The sequence below is a fragment of the Grus americana genome, chromosome 8 (assembly GCF_028858705.1).
Source record: "Grus americana isolate bGruAme1 chromosome 8, bGruAme1.mat, whole genome shotgun sequence".
Lineage (NCBI taxonomy): Eukaryota > Metazoa > Chordata > Aves > Gruiformes > Gruidae > Grus > Grus americana.
Window position 1 is genome coordinate 34776706 of NC_072859.1, and position 14480 is coordinate 34791185.

Here is a 14480-nt window from a genome sequence, read left to right on the forward strand (position 1 = left end):
AATTTGTATTTTGAACCGTAGCCTCTTACTACATTAGTTGAAGGTTTATTCTGTGAAAAGGAAGGATGAAGCTGAGAGCCTAGTGCGCTCTAAGGACGCAGATTCTTCCCAAGCCATTAAAAAAAAACCCAATAAATCAAGCAATTGTTAACATTCATGTTTTAGTAGGAGACCTAGAACTGAAGAAGCTGCATTTTGACAAAAGAAAAGGGAAAGAGCAAACACATAAGGCAGCGTGTGCGGTTTTTGGCCTCAGTAAAGGACAAACCGCTGCCTGCCGCACCACCTTGGGCCTGCCCGCTCAGATTTCCAAAGCAGCTCTGGAAAGGCTCAACCCAGATTGCTCTGGGGAGACTAAAGGAGGAACCAGGAGGGGATTTAAATCTGTAATACTTCAGCATACGCTAAAAATTGAGAGAAGGTAAAGGTAATTTTTCTGCAAAGTTTAATTTTGTAAAAACAAAGCCCCGCTGCCCCAAACGTGGGTTAACTGTAGTTCTCAGCACTGTGCAGCTGCAAATTATGCCAAGGGGGGTGTTTGAAAAATACCTGGTTATGTATTTTGAAGATCATCAACAAAACTGAAACGCTTAATTAAGTAGTGGAACGAACAAGAAGTGATGCTGAAGGAATTTAGGTCCTTTGAGTGCTCGTAAACGGAGACGGCGCCTTTTCGGAGCTGGAAGAAAGCAGGCAACGCGTTGCCGGCAGCGGTCACGCTCTTTTGAAGAGTCCATGGAAAGTGACGGGAATGTTCACCTCCACTTCGGCGCGGGCCACCTCGCTCATGTCTTTGGCGTTCAGGATCAGGAGGTAGGCGGGCTTCGGCCCCGCGCCGGGGCTCACCACGATGCTCAGCACCACCCCTGGCAGGAGAAGGAGGAGAAGCCTGTCCCGGGGCACGGGCCGGGCCCTTCCCTGGGCTCCTCCAGGGAAAAGCAGCCGCTCGCACGCAGGGCACGGGCACTGCCGTTGTTACTGCGTGGTCCTCGGTGCTGAAGCAGACTGAGATCATTTATTTCACATGCTATTTTGGGTTCCTGCCAGCGGCAGCTTGCTAGCCTAGAGTGCTGGGGCAGCACCTCCTCTGGAGTTTCTTCTTAAAACTGTGAAAAATGGTTTTATTTGGAAAGGGAACTATGAAAAGTTATTGCAGGGACCTACAACAACCGTCCCTTACTGGAATCTATATCAAATTTGTCCATTTATTTTTTTTGATATTAAAAGTTGAATTACTTTATAAATTACTTTATAATTGTGCTTTTAATGAGACAAGATACTGACTGCTGGATCCTGGCATCCCTGTGCGGGAGGGATGGGATGTCCTAGCTCTGAGGTGGTTGCTTGGTTGTGCTCTCTCTGGGTCAGTCGTGGCAGGAGAACATGGGCACGACCCCCCGTCACAGTCCGTGACAGCAAACACAGCCGTGGGGAAGACGACACAAGGTGAGCGTGGAGCCCGGCGTGAGCGGAGCTTTCGGAGAGCACTTCTGCAGGGCTTCAGTCCCGGGAAGTGAGAGACTTAAACGTACTCCTAAAACGCACGTTGTCTGCCTCAGCCAAGGGAAGCTTTCAAGAACGAGCTTAAAACCTTTTAACGTCAGTGGGACTTCAGCCCCTGCACAAGCACTTTCCTGAACTGGGAACAGATAATACGAAATGAGGCTCTGAAATACAAAATGTTTCAGCTATGAGATATGAAACTCTCACTCTAAACCAGTGGGAGTTTGCTGTTATGTTCAGCAGAGCCGAGGCTTCTCCCAGCTTCATGTAATCCCGGTCGGAGATGAGGAACTGAGGGGTAAGCGCGCACCCCCTCGTGCCGAGTGCTGCCGCTCGCCTGCCGAAGGGGTCAGAGGGCTGGGGGTGTGCAGAACCGCACACGGCGCTTGGCATGAGCGCACGCCGGGGCTTGCACGACAAATCCTGAACTCGCTCCACTCCTGCATGAGGAGGGGGTGGAAATAGAAAACACGCTTGCTTTAAGAGAGGTTTAAATCTTACAAAGTTCCACAACCAGGAGTTCTTTACTGCAATTCCTGATGGAAAAAGGCCAGGAGGCGAGGACAGCAGATCACCTGAACCTAGAAGTCTGACTCCTCCTTTGCTTTTGTTTGGCGTTAGTTTTCCTTCACCTTCCCCGGCGCTAGAACAAGGTCCAGGGTGCCCGGGAGCCGCCTGCTCCTGCCTGCTGCTGGCACAGCCCTGCAGACAGCCCCGGCGGGCACGAGCTGTCCAAACCCCGACGCCACTGACCAAAATTAAATCATTATTACCGTCATCTTCCTCCAGGGCATCCGGATGGGAAACGAAGATCGGCTCTGACGGGTACGAATCCGGCTCCTGCCACACCCAGGTCTCCTTTGTTTTAACGTTCAGCTTGCAAAGCTAGTGGTACGGGGAAAAAAAAAAAAACCAAAACCCCCGTATCTCAGAAATACTCTTTCTTGTCCTTAAAGCTCAGGGAAAGGACGTGCCTCACCCGTTCCTTGATAGTTACCCTGTCTGGGACAAAGTGGTTCAGCCCCAGCCCGTACGTGTACGTGTACGGTTTCCCGCCGTACTTCTTGTAATTGATCTGTGGAAATTCAAAGGCTACAATAAAAAAAAAAAAAAAAGTGTGAGGATTAATGGGAGGTGGAGCGCAGGCGGTACTCGCGGTGCCGCTGGCTCTGCTTCGGGCTCGACACCTTACCGTGGCGCGGCCCCGAGAAAATAACTTCAGGCTCCAGCCAGATGGTCTCATCGCTGCGCAGCGTGGCCGTAGCTGTTGTGTAGGGCAGCGTGACCAGGTTCTTGCCTGTGTCAGCCTGGGACAAAGAAAAATACCCAAGGGAAATGGAGAAACAAATTTCTTAGTCTATTTGCACGGACGTGTTGCAAACCGCATTGAAGAGTGACGGGCAGCAGAGCCTCGAGCTGCAGAATTGCGCGGGGACGGCTGCTGCTTCCCTGTTCGGAGTTAGCAGTGGTGCAGTACGAGCGCCTACGGCCGAAACCGGGCTGCGTGTCAGCCTTCCCTGCGCTTGCACACACAGCGCGTCAGCCTTCCCTGCGCTCGCACACACGGGCGCAGCTTCCCCCCCCGCAAGACATTCGGAGGTTTTTCATCGAGCACTGCCACGTGGGGCTGCGTTTGTTGCTTGATCGGCAACGCAAGCAGGGGTGCCCGGGGGCTTTGCAGCTCCGCCAGCAGCTCGGCTGATCTGCGTCCCCCCCCCTGCAGCCCTCGGCTCGCCCGCCGATGACCACGAGCGAGGTCGCTGGAAGAAAAACCCAGCGCTTGCAAACCAGCGAGCTTTGCACCGGGCTGGCGGCTTGATGGACCTCACGCCCTGAGTTGGGGCTGGAGGATTCAGCTGCGCACATCCGGGCTGCGGCTGCTCCCTTCTCTGCTCCCGGCAGCGGCACCCTCTGGGATTAACTGCCGCCCCACGGTCTCTGATTTGAACAGTAACTTACGGGAAATAAAACAGAATAACGTTGGGCAGCTGAAGAAAATAGCGAATCTCTCTGAAGACTCGTACTTTAAGTTCCGCTCCCCCGTTAAAATGTTTAATTTGAATGAACGGGTCAGGCAGAGCACTACCCGTGCTTGGCCATAAGCCCTGCAGAGCAGTCGGCCAGGCACCGGCATCTCCCGCACCCCGCTGGCAGCTGCGACGGCACGGAGCCGCGCCGGTACCTTGTCGATGTTCAGGGGCAGCACGTATCTGCGGGCTTCGGGCTGCGGGGCTTTCTCTGCCTGTCGCTTCACTTCATCCCAGTTCGCCCGTAGGTTGGCTAAGTAGAGGTAATTGTAAACAAACTCGAACCTGCACAAAAACGGGGTCACAGACAGGAACAAAGGTGTCATTCACAAGCGAGGGGATTCAAATGCGGCTGTCTTTTCCCTAAAATTCAATGGAGTAAGGCGGGTCCCGGTCCAGCTCCTCGGCAGATGCGAGCTGTGCGTGCGCATCGCTTTCCCTGCGAGGAAAACCCGGCAAGTGGTCCCGCTCAGCCCACGCTCCCGGCGGCAGCAGCCAGGGTAAGCTCAGCTCCGGGCGCCCTGGCCACGGGGCTGGGCATCACCATTTTGATGCCTTTTTTCTCTGTGTTTCCTGGAAAAACAGCATTCAAAACCAGGTCCTGCCAAAATAGCATCAGCCCTTGGGTAGGCACCGGCATTTATTAACGATAAAGGCAAACGAGGTCTCGGAAAATGAGTTTCCGGCAGGCCCTCTGCACCTCTGGGTACCTTCCGCTTGCGAATATTGGGATGGGTCGGAAGGAGTCGGTGCGAGTGCCACGATGGTTCCCACGGGCTCTGCTGGCCCCCACCAGCCGCACGGACCCTCGGCCGCCTCCCGGCTCGGCACCGCAATGCTCACCCCTTCCAGGTGCAGAGGTCGACGATGAGAAACCCGTTATCTTCGTAGGTGTTAATGTGATGGAAGAGGTTGAAGGCCGAGGTGCGGTATTTGATGTTGAGGAGCCTGCCTTTCTTCTTCTCTGCCACGTGAAGCCAGACCTGAAGAGCAAAGCAGCTGCTTGGCGTAGGCTCAGAGAAACGAAGGTGAAACCGATACGATGGGCCTCCCAGCCCGGGGCTGGCTGCCCAGTACAGCCCCGTTTGGTACGACCGGCCGCTTACCCCCATGGTTTCGTTGGACTCGAAGCAGTCCATGTAGTTGGCTCCCCAAAGGCTCCAGGAGGAGAGGAACTTGAGGAGGTTGATTTTCACCGGCGTTTCGACAAACACTATGTAGTTCGAGGTCAGCCCAAAGCTGTTCGGAAACGTACGGGGAGCACATCAAGCTCACTGCAGCTACTTCGGACTAAAACCCGCGTAGCAGCTCGTCTTATCACTGAATATAGCACGCAGATCGTTGCTTAAAATGACAGGAATGTAACCATCCTGCTTTTGGTAAATCGCCTAATTTTCGGTGCTGATTACAGGCGAGAACAAGCCCTGCGTGCCGCTTCTGCAGAGCGCGCCGTGCCAGCAGCGCGTACCCGGCGTGGTGCGCTTGCGGAAGCGGAAGGGGACTGCGAGCCCGCGCTCGCTGCTCGGAGCCGCGGCTTTGCGACGGGAACACGCTGCCTGGCGCCACGCGTCAGCGCCATCCCTCTTGTCAGCCCGCCCGCGTCGCGGGTCTACGGGACACGTTACCTGTGCACGTAAGAGGGCTTAAACCTGTCGCTGCAAGGGAACTGCACCACCACCTCCGACTTGTTCATCGGGTCTTCCTTGTCTGGAACGGGACAGTTGAAGGGTTACGGAGGAGGTTTCATCCATACTTACTTAGTCCGTATTTGTAGCGTTTACCCAGCAAGTTTCTGCCTTTAATACAGAGGAAGTTCAGGATTTAGAAGCTGCTTTGAAGTGTTTTAAAGATAACGTTTCTGTTACTTAAAAAAAGCAAATAAAATCTAAAGAAGATTTTAAAAAAAAGTAACTTGATGACAAAACTAATTTGAAGGATTAAAAAAATGATTTAGAGGACAAGATGTTCTCAGTTTGCCCAGAGGTGGGATTAACTGACCTGCCTGAAGCGGAGGAATCCGAATGATGTTATAGGCGAGCGCAAAGTTTTTTCCAAAGCAATTGCCAATGTTGTAAACCGTCCCATCGTTTTCAACGTGGGGGTGGGCCGTTGCCCCGTTGACGGACACGTATTTACAGAGATCCACCTGAAGGACAAGATGGAGAAGGTGAGGAGCTTTCTTGGCAGGAGATGGGAAGTCACCAACTCTGAAAGGCGTCGCAGGTCAATACGTCCTCACTCCAGGCGTGGAAAGTTCTTCTCTAAGCCCAAATCACCTTCTGTTTCGTGAAGAGGAGAGCAGCAAAGCCGAGCAGTTTGAGACGCTCAGGCAAGCTGACGCAGTTACAGGGAGAGGTTCGGGACGCTGGGGTCCGAAAGGAAGGGCTCCAAGGCTGGACACGGGTAACGCAGCAAAGAAAAAGGTCGAAACACGCGTTCTGCGTTACGCACGGTTCTGCGGGGTAAAGGCGGCTCGGCTCCGATGCAAACGAAGGCAGCAGCGAAGCTCTGGCAGGAGCCCTCCGGTGACGGTCCCTTTGGCCAGGCTGCAGCGTAGCTCCAGCTTGCACAGCCCAGCCCGAGCACGAGGATACGGACCGGGGACCCCCCATCGCCTCCTAATTAACTGTTCCCCAGAGCAGCAGCAGCGGGTTCATTTACACGCTCGTTCTGGCTCTGCTCTCGTTAACCCTCACAGCCGGCTGCTTCTGCATCACCTCTCTGACCAAACCCCAGGTGGAAGAGGCTGTTACTAACCGTTTGCATTTTAGTTTTACTCCTCCACGTATGTAGAAGCTCAGTACCAAGACCCACCTGCTTGATTGTCTCTAATGTATCCGGGTTGATTTTGGTTATAAAGTTGGTCTCGGTGCAGGCATAGTAATCTTCGCCGACGGGGTAGACGTTAACGAGGGCGTTATCAGTGACCTCCACACCTTTGAAGTACGAGAAAAACCTGAGCAGAGAAGACGGACAGGTAGTCAGGGGCTTCTCAGAAGCAGAAGCTCTGTAGGACATTGCCGCGACGTCTACAACCCCGAGGTACCTGGAAAAGATGTTCTTGCACGGGTCTGGGTACGCGTAGGTGCCAAATTCCGTTATCACGATCCTTTTCTCGGTCATGGCTCTCACGTAAGCATCGGTCCTGACAAACCTGGGGAGGGCAAGAAGGCACACCGCACGTGTAGCCAGAAAAAAGCCACGGGCTACGTGATTATCCTAGGAATCTTCTTGCGATGAGCCTCGTGAGCCCTCCGAAAGCCGCAGGTCCCCGCAGCATCTGGAGCACGTGGGGTCCAGCAACCGCCCCCCACCGCGGCACCGGGAAGGGACGGCCGGGGGAGAGCTGAGGGGAAACGCAGCGGTTTATCTAAATCTTCGGCACCAAACACCTGAAAGCTGATAGCTTGGCACCTTCTAATGGAAAACACATTTCGGTTTTCAGACAATGATGTAATTCCGTCACCGACTGCAGCTACGTCCAGCCCGCCCCTCCCCTCTGTCCAGATGTTTTATAATCTGGACAAAAAGTTGCATTTCTGCTAACTATGAGTAAGTTTCAGTTATTTTCAGCTGGTTTTAGTGATCTCAGCGTTACAGCTCTTCCAACAACCGCACGGACCTGAAATAACCGGTGCCTCCCACGTGCTGGGCAGCGGAACCCGTCCCCAGCGCTCACGGGCGACCAAATGCTTCGTTATTTTTTTTTTTTTTTTTTTTGCTTGGAAATTGCCACGTACCTTCGGTGATAGGTAACGTGCCCCTCCTTGAAGTCAAACTTGTGGAGGAGCGCCTGGCCGTCAAAGAGGTGATAGAAGGGCTCCGCACCCACTTCGAACAAGCCGGGGCCGCATCTCAGGAGGCTTCCTCGCAGCCAGGTGGGAATCCTCCCTGCGGAAGATCCAGCGTTGGTACGCGCACAGCCCATGGCAGATCAGTCAACAAAAAGAACAAAACTTCCAACTATTTTTTTTTTTTTTAATGTTTATTAAACCTGGCCTTTAAACATGCATGAGGTCTTTAAAACTATGCTGTTTTCTTCACCTACACACCTACTGCAGACCAAGACATTCAGTATTGACATCTCTAAAGATCCCCCATCCAACCTGTCCTTCCTCTACCCCAAAATACGGCAGCCCTGCTGGGTCCGTTACCTCCGGCCCGTGCAAAGCCCCTGAGATGGCCCTCGAGCTCCTGAGAACAAAAGCTGGGCAGGAGGGGATCGAGGAGCCCACACCAACCTGTGACGTGGGCGGTCACCGGAGAGGACAGCTCCTCCACGGTCTCAAAGAGCTTCTTGTAGCCTCCAGCGGGATGCTCGACTCTGAAAGGGCCAGGAGACCGGGGGTTAGCCCGGTTTTGGGAGAGCTTTGGAACCCCGCCGAGGGAGGGATGGTTGTTTCTGGATGAACTGATCCGCGACTTGCAAATAACTTGAGAGATCAGGAGGGAGAAGCACCAGCCTTCGCGGGGAAAAGGCTCCGAGGGCTCTGACCAGCTCCCGCAGCCGCCTGCCAACCGTCCTGAGCACAAGCAGGATTAGGGAATGCTGGCGGGACGGCCCGTGCCGCAGCCCTGCAAACACCCTCGCCCAACGGACAAATTCAGGTTATCCCGATTCATCAGGAAGCAAACCCCACTTGTATATCCCGGGTGCTGGGTAAGCATTTTTTTTTTTTCCTTTTTCCTTGGAGCAAAGAGTACTTGAGCGCGCGGCAGAGAGCTATCGGCTGGGTTTCACTTCTCTGTTGCCGAGCCCGTGAAGACACCGGCACAGGCTGCTGGTGCACCGTCCTTCCTCTCCAAGTACAGACTGTCCTCCCGTGCCCGGACCTGAGCCCCGTCCCCTGCGCCAGAATCACGCTGCTGCAGGGGATGGACCAGCCCAGAGAATCCCCCCCCCTCCTCCTCCTCCCCTCTGACTGCAGGGACCCCCGGCCACGCAGCACCCCCCGGCCAGGGCTGCACCTCGACGGCCATCGGCGACCGGCTCCGGCAGAGGGAAGCCCGTGGGAATACTCACTGGCTGTACATTTTCTCCCCGATGAAGGGCCTGAGCCTCCGGCAGCCGAGCGCGCCCCGAGCGCCGTGTGCGGGGTATTTATGGGGTGCTGAGCCCTGACGAGGGGAGCCCCGCGCTCCACACTGCCCCTGCCAATGAGCACACCCCGGGAACAGAGCGGGCTTTCACCACCAAAATCCTCCCCGGGCTTTGAGAGGTTTTGTCTTGCTGCTCACACAAAAAAGGGCTTTGAATGTTTTTCTGAGACCTAAATTCTTCCTAAAGAGAAGTGATTACAGAGAAAAAAAAAAGAAAAAAAAAAACCAGAAAGGAGTGAAACCCCGGAGTCGCGCGGGGTGACACGCTGGGCGCTTGGCACGGCCACTCGGCTCTTCACCGGCACCCTGCGCCGCAGGAGACCTGCCCAGCTCCGACCCAGCCCAAGGGCAGCGAGAGCCCCCGTGCCCCGCGCAGGCATCCCGACGGCGCGTAACGCTCCTCTGCGCCCGCCTGCAAACGGGGCGTCAGCGCTTCGCCCGGGAGCGACGTGACGTTACAGACACCGAGAGATAAGATGATGTCAAGTATTACCATTCCTCGCTCCCGTACGCATCAGCCACCAGCTTTTTCCTCCGTTCTGGGTTTCCGTGGAAGACCGTCTTTGCAGGCTTCGGCACGTCGGTACAAGTACAGGAATTCCGAGCCACCCCCAGCCAGGGGGGGACCGGGGAGCAGCACCGCCGTGACGGCTGCTCATACTGCGGCCGTGCATCGCCGTCTGCTTACGGCCGTCGTTTCCCCTCTCCTCCCACTTGTTCTATTTATCGTGTTGCAGTTCGGTGGCACATGCTGGCAGCTCCGGTCGCTGCGTACGGCAGATTCCTTACTACTTTATGTGCGTTAAATCTTATTTTTACACGGGGTGTTACCAGCCCTACACACAGAGAGACGTCAGACCCGATCACCGTTTGTTTTACACGCAGCACAGTCACCGTCCGACAGCCCAAAGATGGCTTTAAGGGACCACCTCCAGTAAGAGCAGATGTTTATGGAAACAATGGGGCTGTAAAGAGTAATTTCAAAGATTAACGAGGTTAGAAAGATTACTGCTCTCCCTCTCCCAGGCGGCCCACGGTACAGGATGAAGACATTTCATAACACCACGCACCTTTGGGTTCTCCTCCCGGGCGAACAGAAGCTGGGTCCAGTGATCAAAACGGCGGTGAGACAGTTAGACATCCAACGCCCCCACGCCCCCTCTGCTACTACAAGCGCAAGGCTGGCTTCTCTCTGCGTTGCTTTGGTTTCCCCTTTACGAGACGGCGGTTCCTTTTGGACTGGGGGTTCATTTAAGGCTTCTAACTGAAAAACAAGACACGGAGTTGAGCCTCCATGAGCTCTTTGACCGAGGCCTCCCCTTAACCCGTCATGTTAAACCACCAGCAGGATAAGGTAACTGGTCTGTGGAAGCATCCCAGCAATAACTATATTCAATATAAACTTCAGTGCAAACTCAAGGCCTCTCAGCAGTGCAAATAACATGGAAATTTTTAATTAACCCCAGGATAAGGACTCAAAACAGCCTCCTAATCTGTGATGTCAGGAAAATTCAGTGTTTCCATGGTGACAGCATCTTCCCAGGCCCCATCCTCCTCCAGCAGCTCAGGGGGGGCAGAGATCCACAACATTTCCCAGCCCCACACACCAGCAGCCGGATTTTCCTCCTCCTGCATCTCACCGGCACTGAGCACGGTCCAGCCCTGTTGGCTTGGTGGCAAGCGCTGGAAGGAGGATGGCCACCAGAGGCAGCCTCCACCCAGCCCTACGGCTCTCCTCCATTGCCCGGATGGCGTCTGCCTGCCAGGGCCCCGGCCCAGAAGCGAGGAGCCAGATCGGCTGCTCAGAGAGCTTTGGTCTTGATGTTTTAGGCTGGTACGGGAAGATAAAATTCAAAGAGCGCTTTGCTATTATATTTTTGTGCTGCAGAGCTTGGCAGTAGTTCAAGAGTCAAGGTGGCCCTGAGTAATCCAATTTAATTAGACCCATTTTAAACAGGGTCCGGACTAAATCAGACTAGACATAAGGAAGAAATGTTGTACGATGAAGGCACAGGTTCCAGAGAGGTGGTAGATGCCCCATCCCTGGAAACATTCAAGGTCAGGTTGGACAGGGCTCTGAGCAACCTGATCTGGTTGAAGATGTCCCTGCTCACTGCAGAGGGTTGGACGAGGCCTTGAAAGGTCCCTCCCAACCCAAACCAGTCTGTGATTCTCTGATAAATGACCTCTGAAGGTCCCTTCCCACCAAAATTATGATCCTACGATTTTCAGTCATTCCCCCTCCCCTTAAATTATTAATTTTGCCACTTCTGTCTCTCTGCTGCCCACGTGCAGTTAAATTTGGAGTACACAGTTGCATCGTGACTCGATGCTGAGATTAGCCATTAACATTTTATCCACGTAACCTCCTGGCTGTTTTCTACCAGTTGCTTTCTTGGAGTCACCGGGTGCCACCGCACTCCAGCCAGCACCAGACCAGGCAACTTCTGGTCCAAGAACCAAGAACAGCCTAAGACAGCACATAACCTACCAACGCACTATAAAACTGATCTTCCTTGCGACTAGCGCAGCTAAGAGGGAGTTACGGGCACCGATTAGCAATAAAGGTGCTGCTAAGCACAAGCAGCAGCATCTCATCCTGCCTTTCTGGGCAGGAAAAGGAGGCAACAAGTTTGCTTACCTCCGACGGCCAGCAGCGCAGGCGGTGTTGCAGCTGGCAATCACAACTCATAGCGCTGAAACACTGCAGCGAAAAGAGAAGAGTTTTGGCTCTGTGCATGCAAAACCGTAAGTACGTATTCAAAGCCCAAAGAGCCAACCGTGGCAGCGCACCCGAGTTGGCCACAAGCTGAGCAAACTGGTTCGGATTTGCCCCAGACAGTATTTCTGAGAGCTCCCCAGCGCTGGGAACTACACCTCTGCTGACGGTGTCTCTAAATAAACATAGTCCATTCCAAATGAACAAAACCACTCAAATCAAAATAAGGGTTTAAAAAAAAAAAGAAGTCTAAAACAGTTTCTGTGAGCCTGATTCTTGCGTACCAGAAGACAGAACAGCACTCACAGTCCTTTCTAAGCAAGACTGGGAATTGGGCAGCAGCCCCTACGCCCCTCGCCCACCGCTGCTCCGGCGCAGGGGCGGGAGCGAAGCCCGGCGAAGCCATCCCCTACGCCCCGGCGCAGAATCCTCACTACCAGCACGCGTGGGCCAGCATTTCCTCCTCTGGACCCAGCGTACGGCAGCGGCGGCTGCTCCGTGCAGAGCCCCTTCTCAGAGCAGGCCTGCGGGGACCAGGCAGTGCCGCCACGCCGCGTCGTACACGGCTCAGGGATTAGAGGCAACTGCAAACGCGCTTGGGGCGAGCTGCTCCCACACAGAATTATAGTTTTTGCAATATGATAATTCACAAAAAAACACCCCAGAAAGGATTCCAGTAACAAACTGCACTCAAGAGGAAAACGATAGCTCGAAGAAAGGTTTAGATTAAATTTAACTCTGTATCTGTCATTCATTTGGAATGTTTTAATTGTCCCATGGCTAGTCAATTTGTCTATTCACGTTTTTGCTAAGTTCTGTCAAAACCTTAGAAGGGAACATTAAATAACATGGATCAAGAGCTCTGAATAATGAGGGCAGTCCTTTGAAAGCTAAATCCCAAGAAATGTGAGCTTCTCGCCTAGTAAGTTGCTTAACTGGAACACATAAATAAATAAAGCATTTACACAACACTTACCAGGTTGAGAATAACTAGAAGCAAGTTCAGGCAGGTACTGGATTTTTCAAAGTAGTTGACTACAGGCATTAGAGGATGAACATCTGCCTCTTACTACGCAAGTGCAAAGTTATCTACAGGCCATTAAAGCTTTACTAGTATCAGCTAAACCGGGGCTAATCTTGGTTTCTCATTTACAAAGCCTTCCTCCTCACAAGGAGAGGAGCAATACGACATTCGCACAGTAGGTATTGTGCCAGAGGTACCCCCGCTATCGGAAAATACATTTCTGCACCAACCCCCACCCTGTAAAGCTGACATAAGACTAGATGCAGGATGGAAAGGTGGTTTTGCCTCATTTTTCCAGGGAGCAGCCAGAATGAGCTGAAGTGCAGGCTCCTGGTTGCAGACTGCAGCAGTTACGTACCAGGATGTCAAATATAAAAGTGCCGATCCTCAGCCACAACCCTATTCATAACAGGAAGCGTTAGACAGCAGGGTAGGAACTTGCACCAGACTGTGATGGAGCCTCCCTGTGAGATGCCAAAAAAACCAAACAAACCCAAACCAGGTAAAGAAATGAGCAGTTGACATTTGCTTTAATTTTGATGACTGGTTTTATGACAATTACTGTAAGACTCTGCACGTGCAGGCACAACGACAATTCGGTTTCTTATCCTAAGAATGGGCAAGACATGACAGCACCTAACGGATGTGCCTACGCTGCACAGCTCAGAACGGTGTAAGAGAACCAAACAAGGTAACAGAGGAAAAACACTCCATAATATCAGATTCCATAAAGCACAAAACTGCTTAATAAAAACAGCTCTTAAAGCAAAACCAAAGCTGGACTTCAAATGTACCTTCTTCTGCAGGCCAACACGTGCAGTGCATCCCTTCCATTTTTTGCAAATACAGCCAAAATAAGCAGGTAGTTTAAGACTTACCTAGAGGCAACGTTACAACTGAAGTGTAACACAGACAAATTCCTCACAGCAAAACCCAACTTCGACACGGTTCCAAGTGCAAAATGGTTTCAGTGTACAGCACGTTATAGACTGGGACGTCATTGAGCATGAAGAAACCCTTCACTGAAGGGCGTCATGACAGAACTACACAGCAAGACGCCCCCCTGAATGTCAGCGTAGGTCACGGAGGGGACAGGGCACGGCTTGGGCTGTGGCTGACCAGTGGCCAGACCAAACCGAGAAGCTCAAGCACAGCAACGAGACCCAAATTGCATACGTACGGCTAACAGAGTCCAGTGCAGCCAGCACTTACATAAAGGAGATATACATTGTTCCTTACTCAAGGGATAGTTTTGGCACAGGATTGAAACATACAAAAAATACTGGCTATTAACACGAGAATTTACAGAAATTATGTTTTACGTGGTGGCCGCATTTCCTCCCTTTAGCTGCCCTGCATCAAATTAATTTTTACCATTCAACTGCTTTTCTCATCAACTCCTCTGCCCACTTCCTCACTGCCCCCACATGCAGCTGCACCCTCACCAGCCCTGTTCTCGACCCCACGCCACCTTCTCCTCTCCTTGGGCTGAAATAAGGTGATGAGCTGCGTTCAGAGCAAGAGGCAGATCCATTAGCGCTCCCTACTCCCAGGGCACGTTCTATAAAAAACTTATCATACACAAAACTTGAAATTCTTCCAGTACATACTGGTCATATTTCCAGATGATGAGCAGCAATATCCATAGGTCTCATGGCAAAGCTCATGCTTGGCATGTCAGCTGACTTTAGCTAGAAATCACAACTTTCCAAATACTTTTAATATAAACAATGCTTCGATGGATCCTTAAAGGCTCATCCATCTTTTTGCTCTACTACGTTATTTTTACTCTGTTAAGAGGAAAGCAATTATTTTGTGTTGGGTTTGCGTGGCAGGGTTTTGGTAGCGGGGGGGCTACAGGGGTGGCTTCTGTGAGAAGCTGCTAGAAGCTCCCCCTGTGTCTCATAGAGCCAATGCCAGCCGGCTCGAAGACGGACCCGCCGCTGGCCAAGGCCAAGCCAATCAGCGCCTCTGTGATAACATAGTTAAGAAGTAGAAAAACACTTAGAGAGAGAGAGCTTTTGCAGCCGGGGAGAGGAGTGAGAAGATGTAAGAAACTCTGCAGACACCAAGGTCAGTGCAGATGGAGGGGGAGGAGGAGCTCCAG

At 52.6% G+C, this 14480-nt stretch overlaps 1 protein-coding gene across 1 annotated transcript; it reads right to left on the reverse strand.

Annotated features, from left to right (window-relative positions):
* Positions 1-714: 714 nt before the first annotated feature.
* Positions 715-8564, reverse strand: RPE65 (retinoid isomerohydrolase RPE65). Its single transcript, XM_054834088.1, has 14 exons — positions 8554-8564; positions 7772-7854; positions 7271-7421; positions 6577-6684; positions 6345-6486; positions 5529-5676; positions 5156-5237; positions 4637-4769; positions 4374-4513; positions 3686-3815; positions 2696-2810; positions 2501-2595; positions 2277-2388; positions 715-866 (listed from the first exon to the last, which is right to left on the reverse strand). The coding sequence occupies exons 1-14, from the start codon at positions 8562-8564 to the stop codon at positions 715-717; spliced, it is 1602 nt and encodes a 533-aa protein (XP_054690063.1).
* Between the last annotated feature and the right edge of the window lie 5916 nt (positions 8565-14480).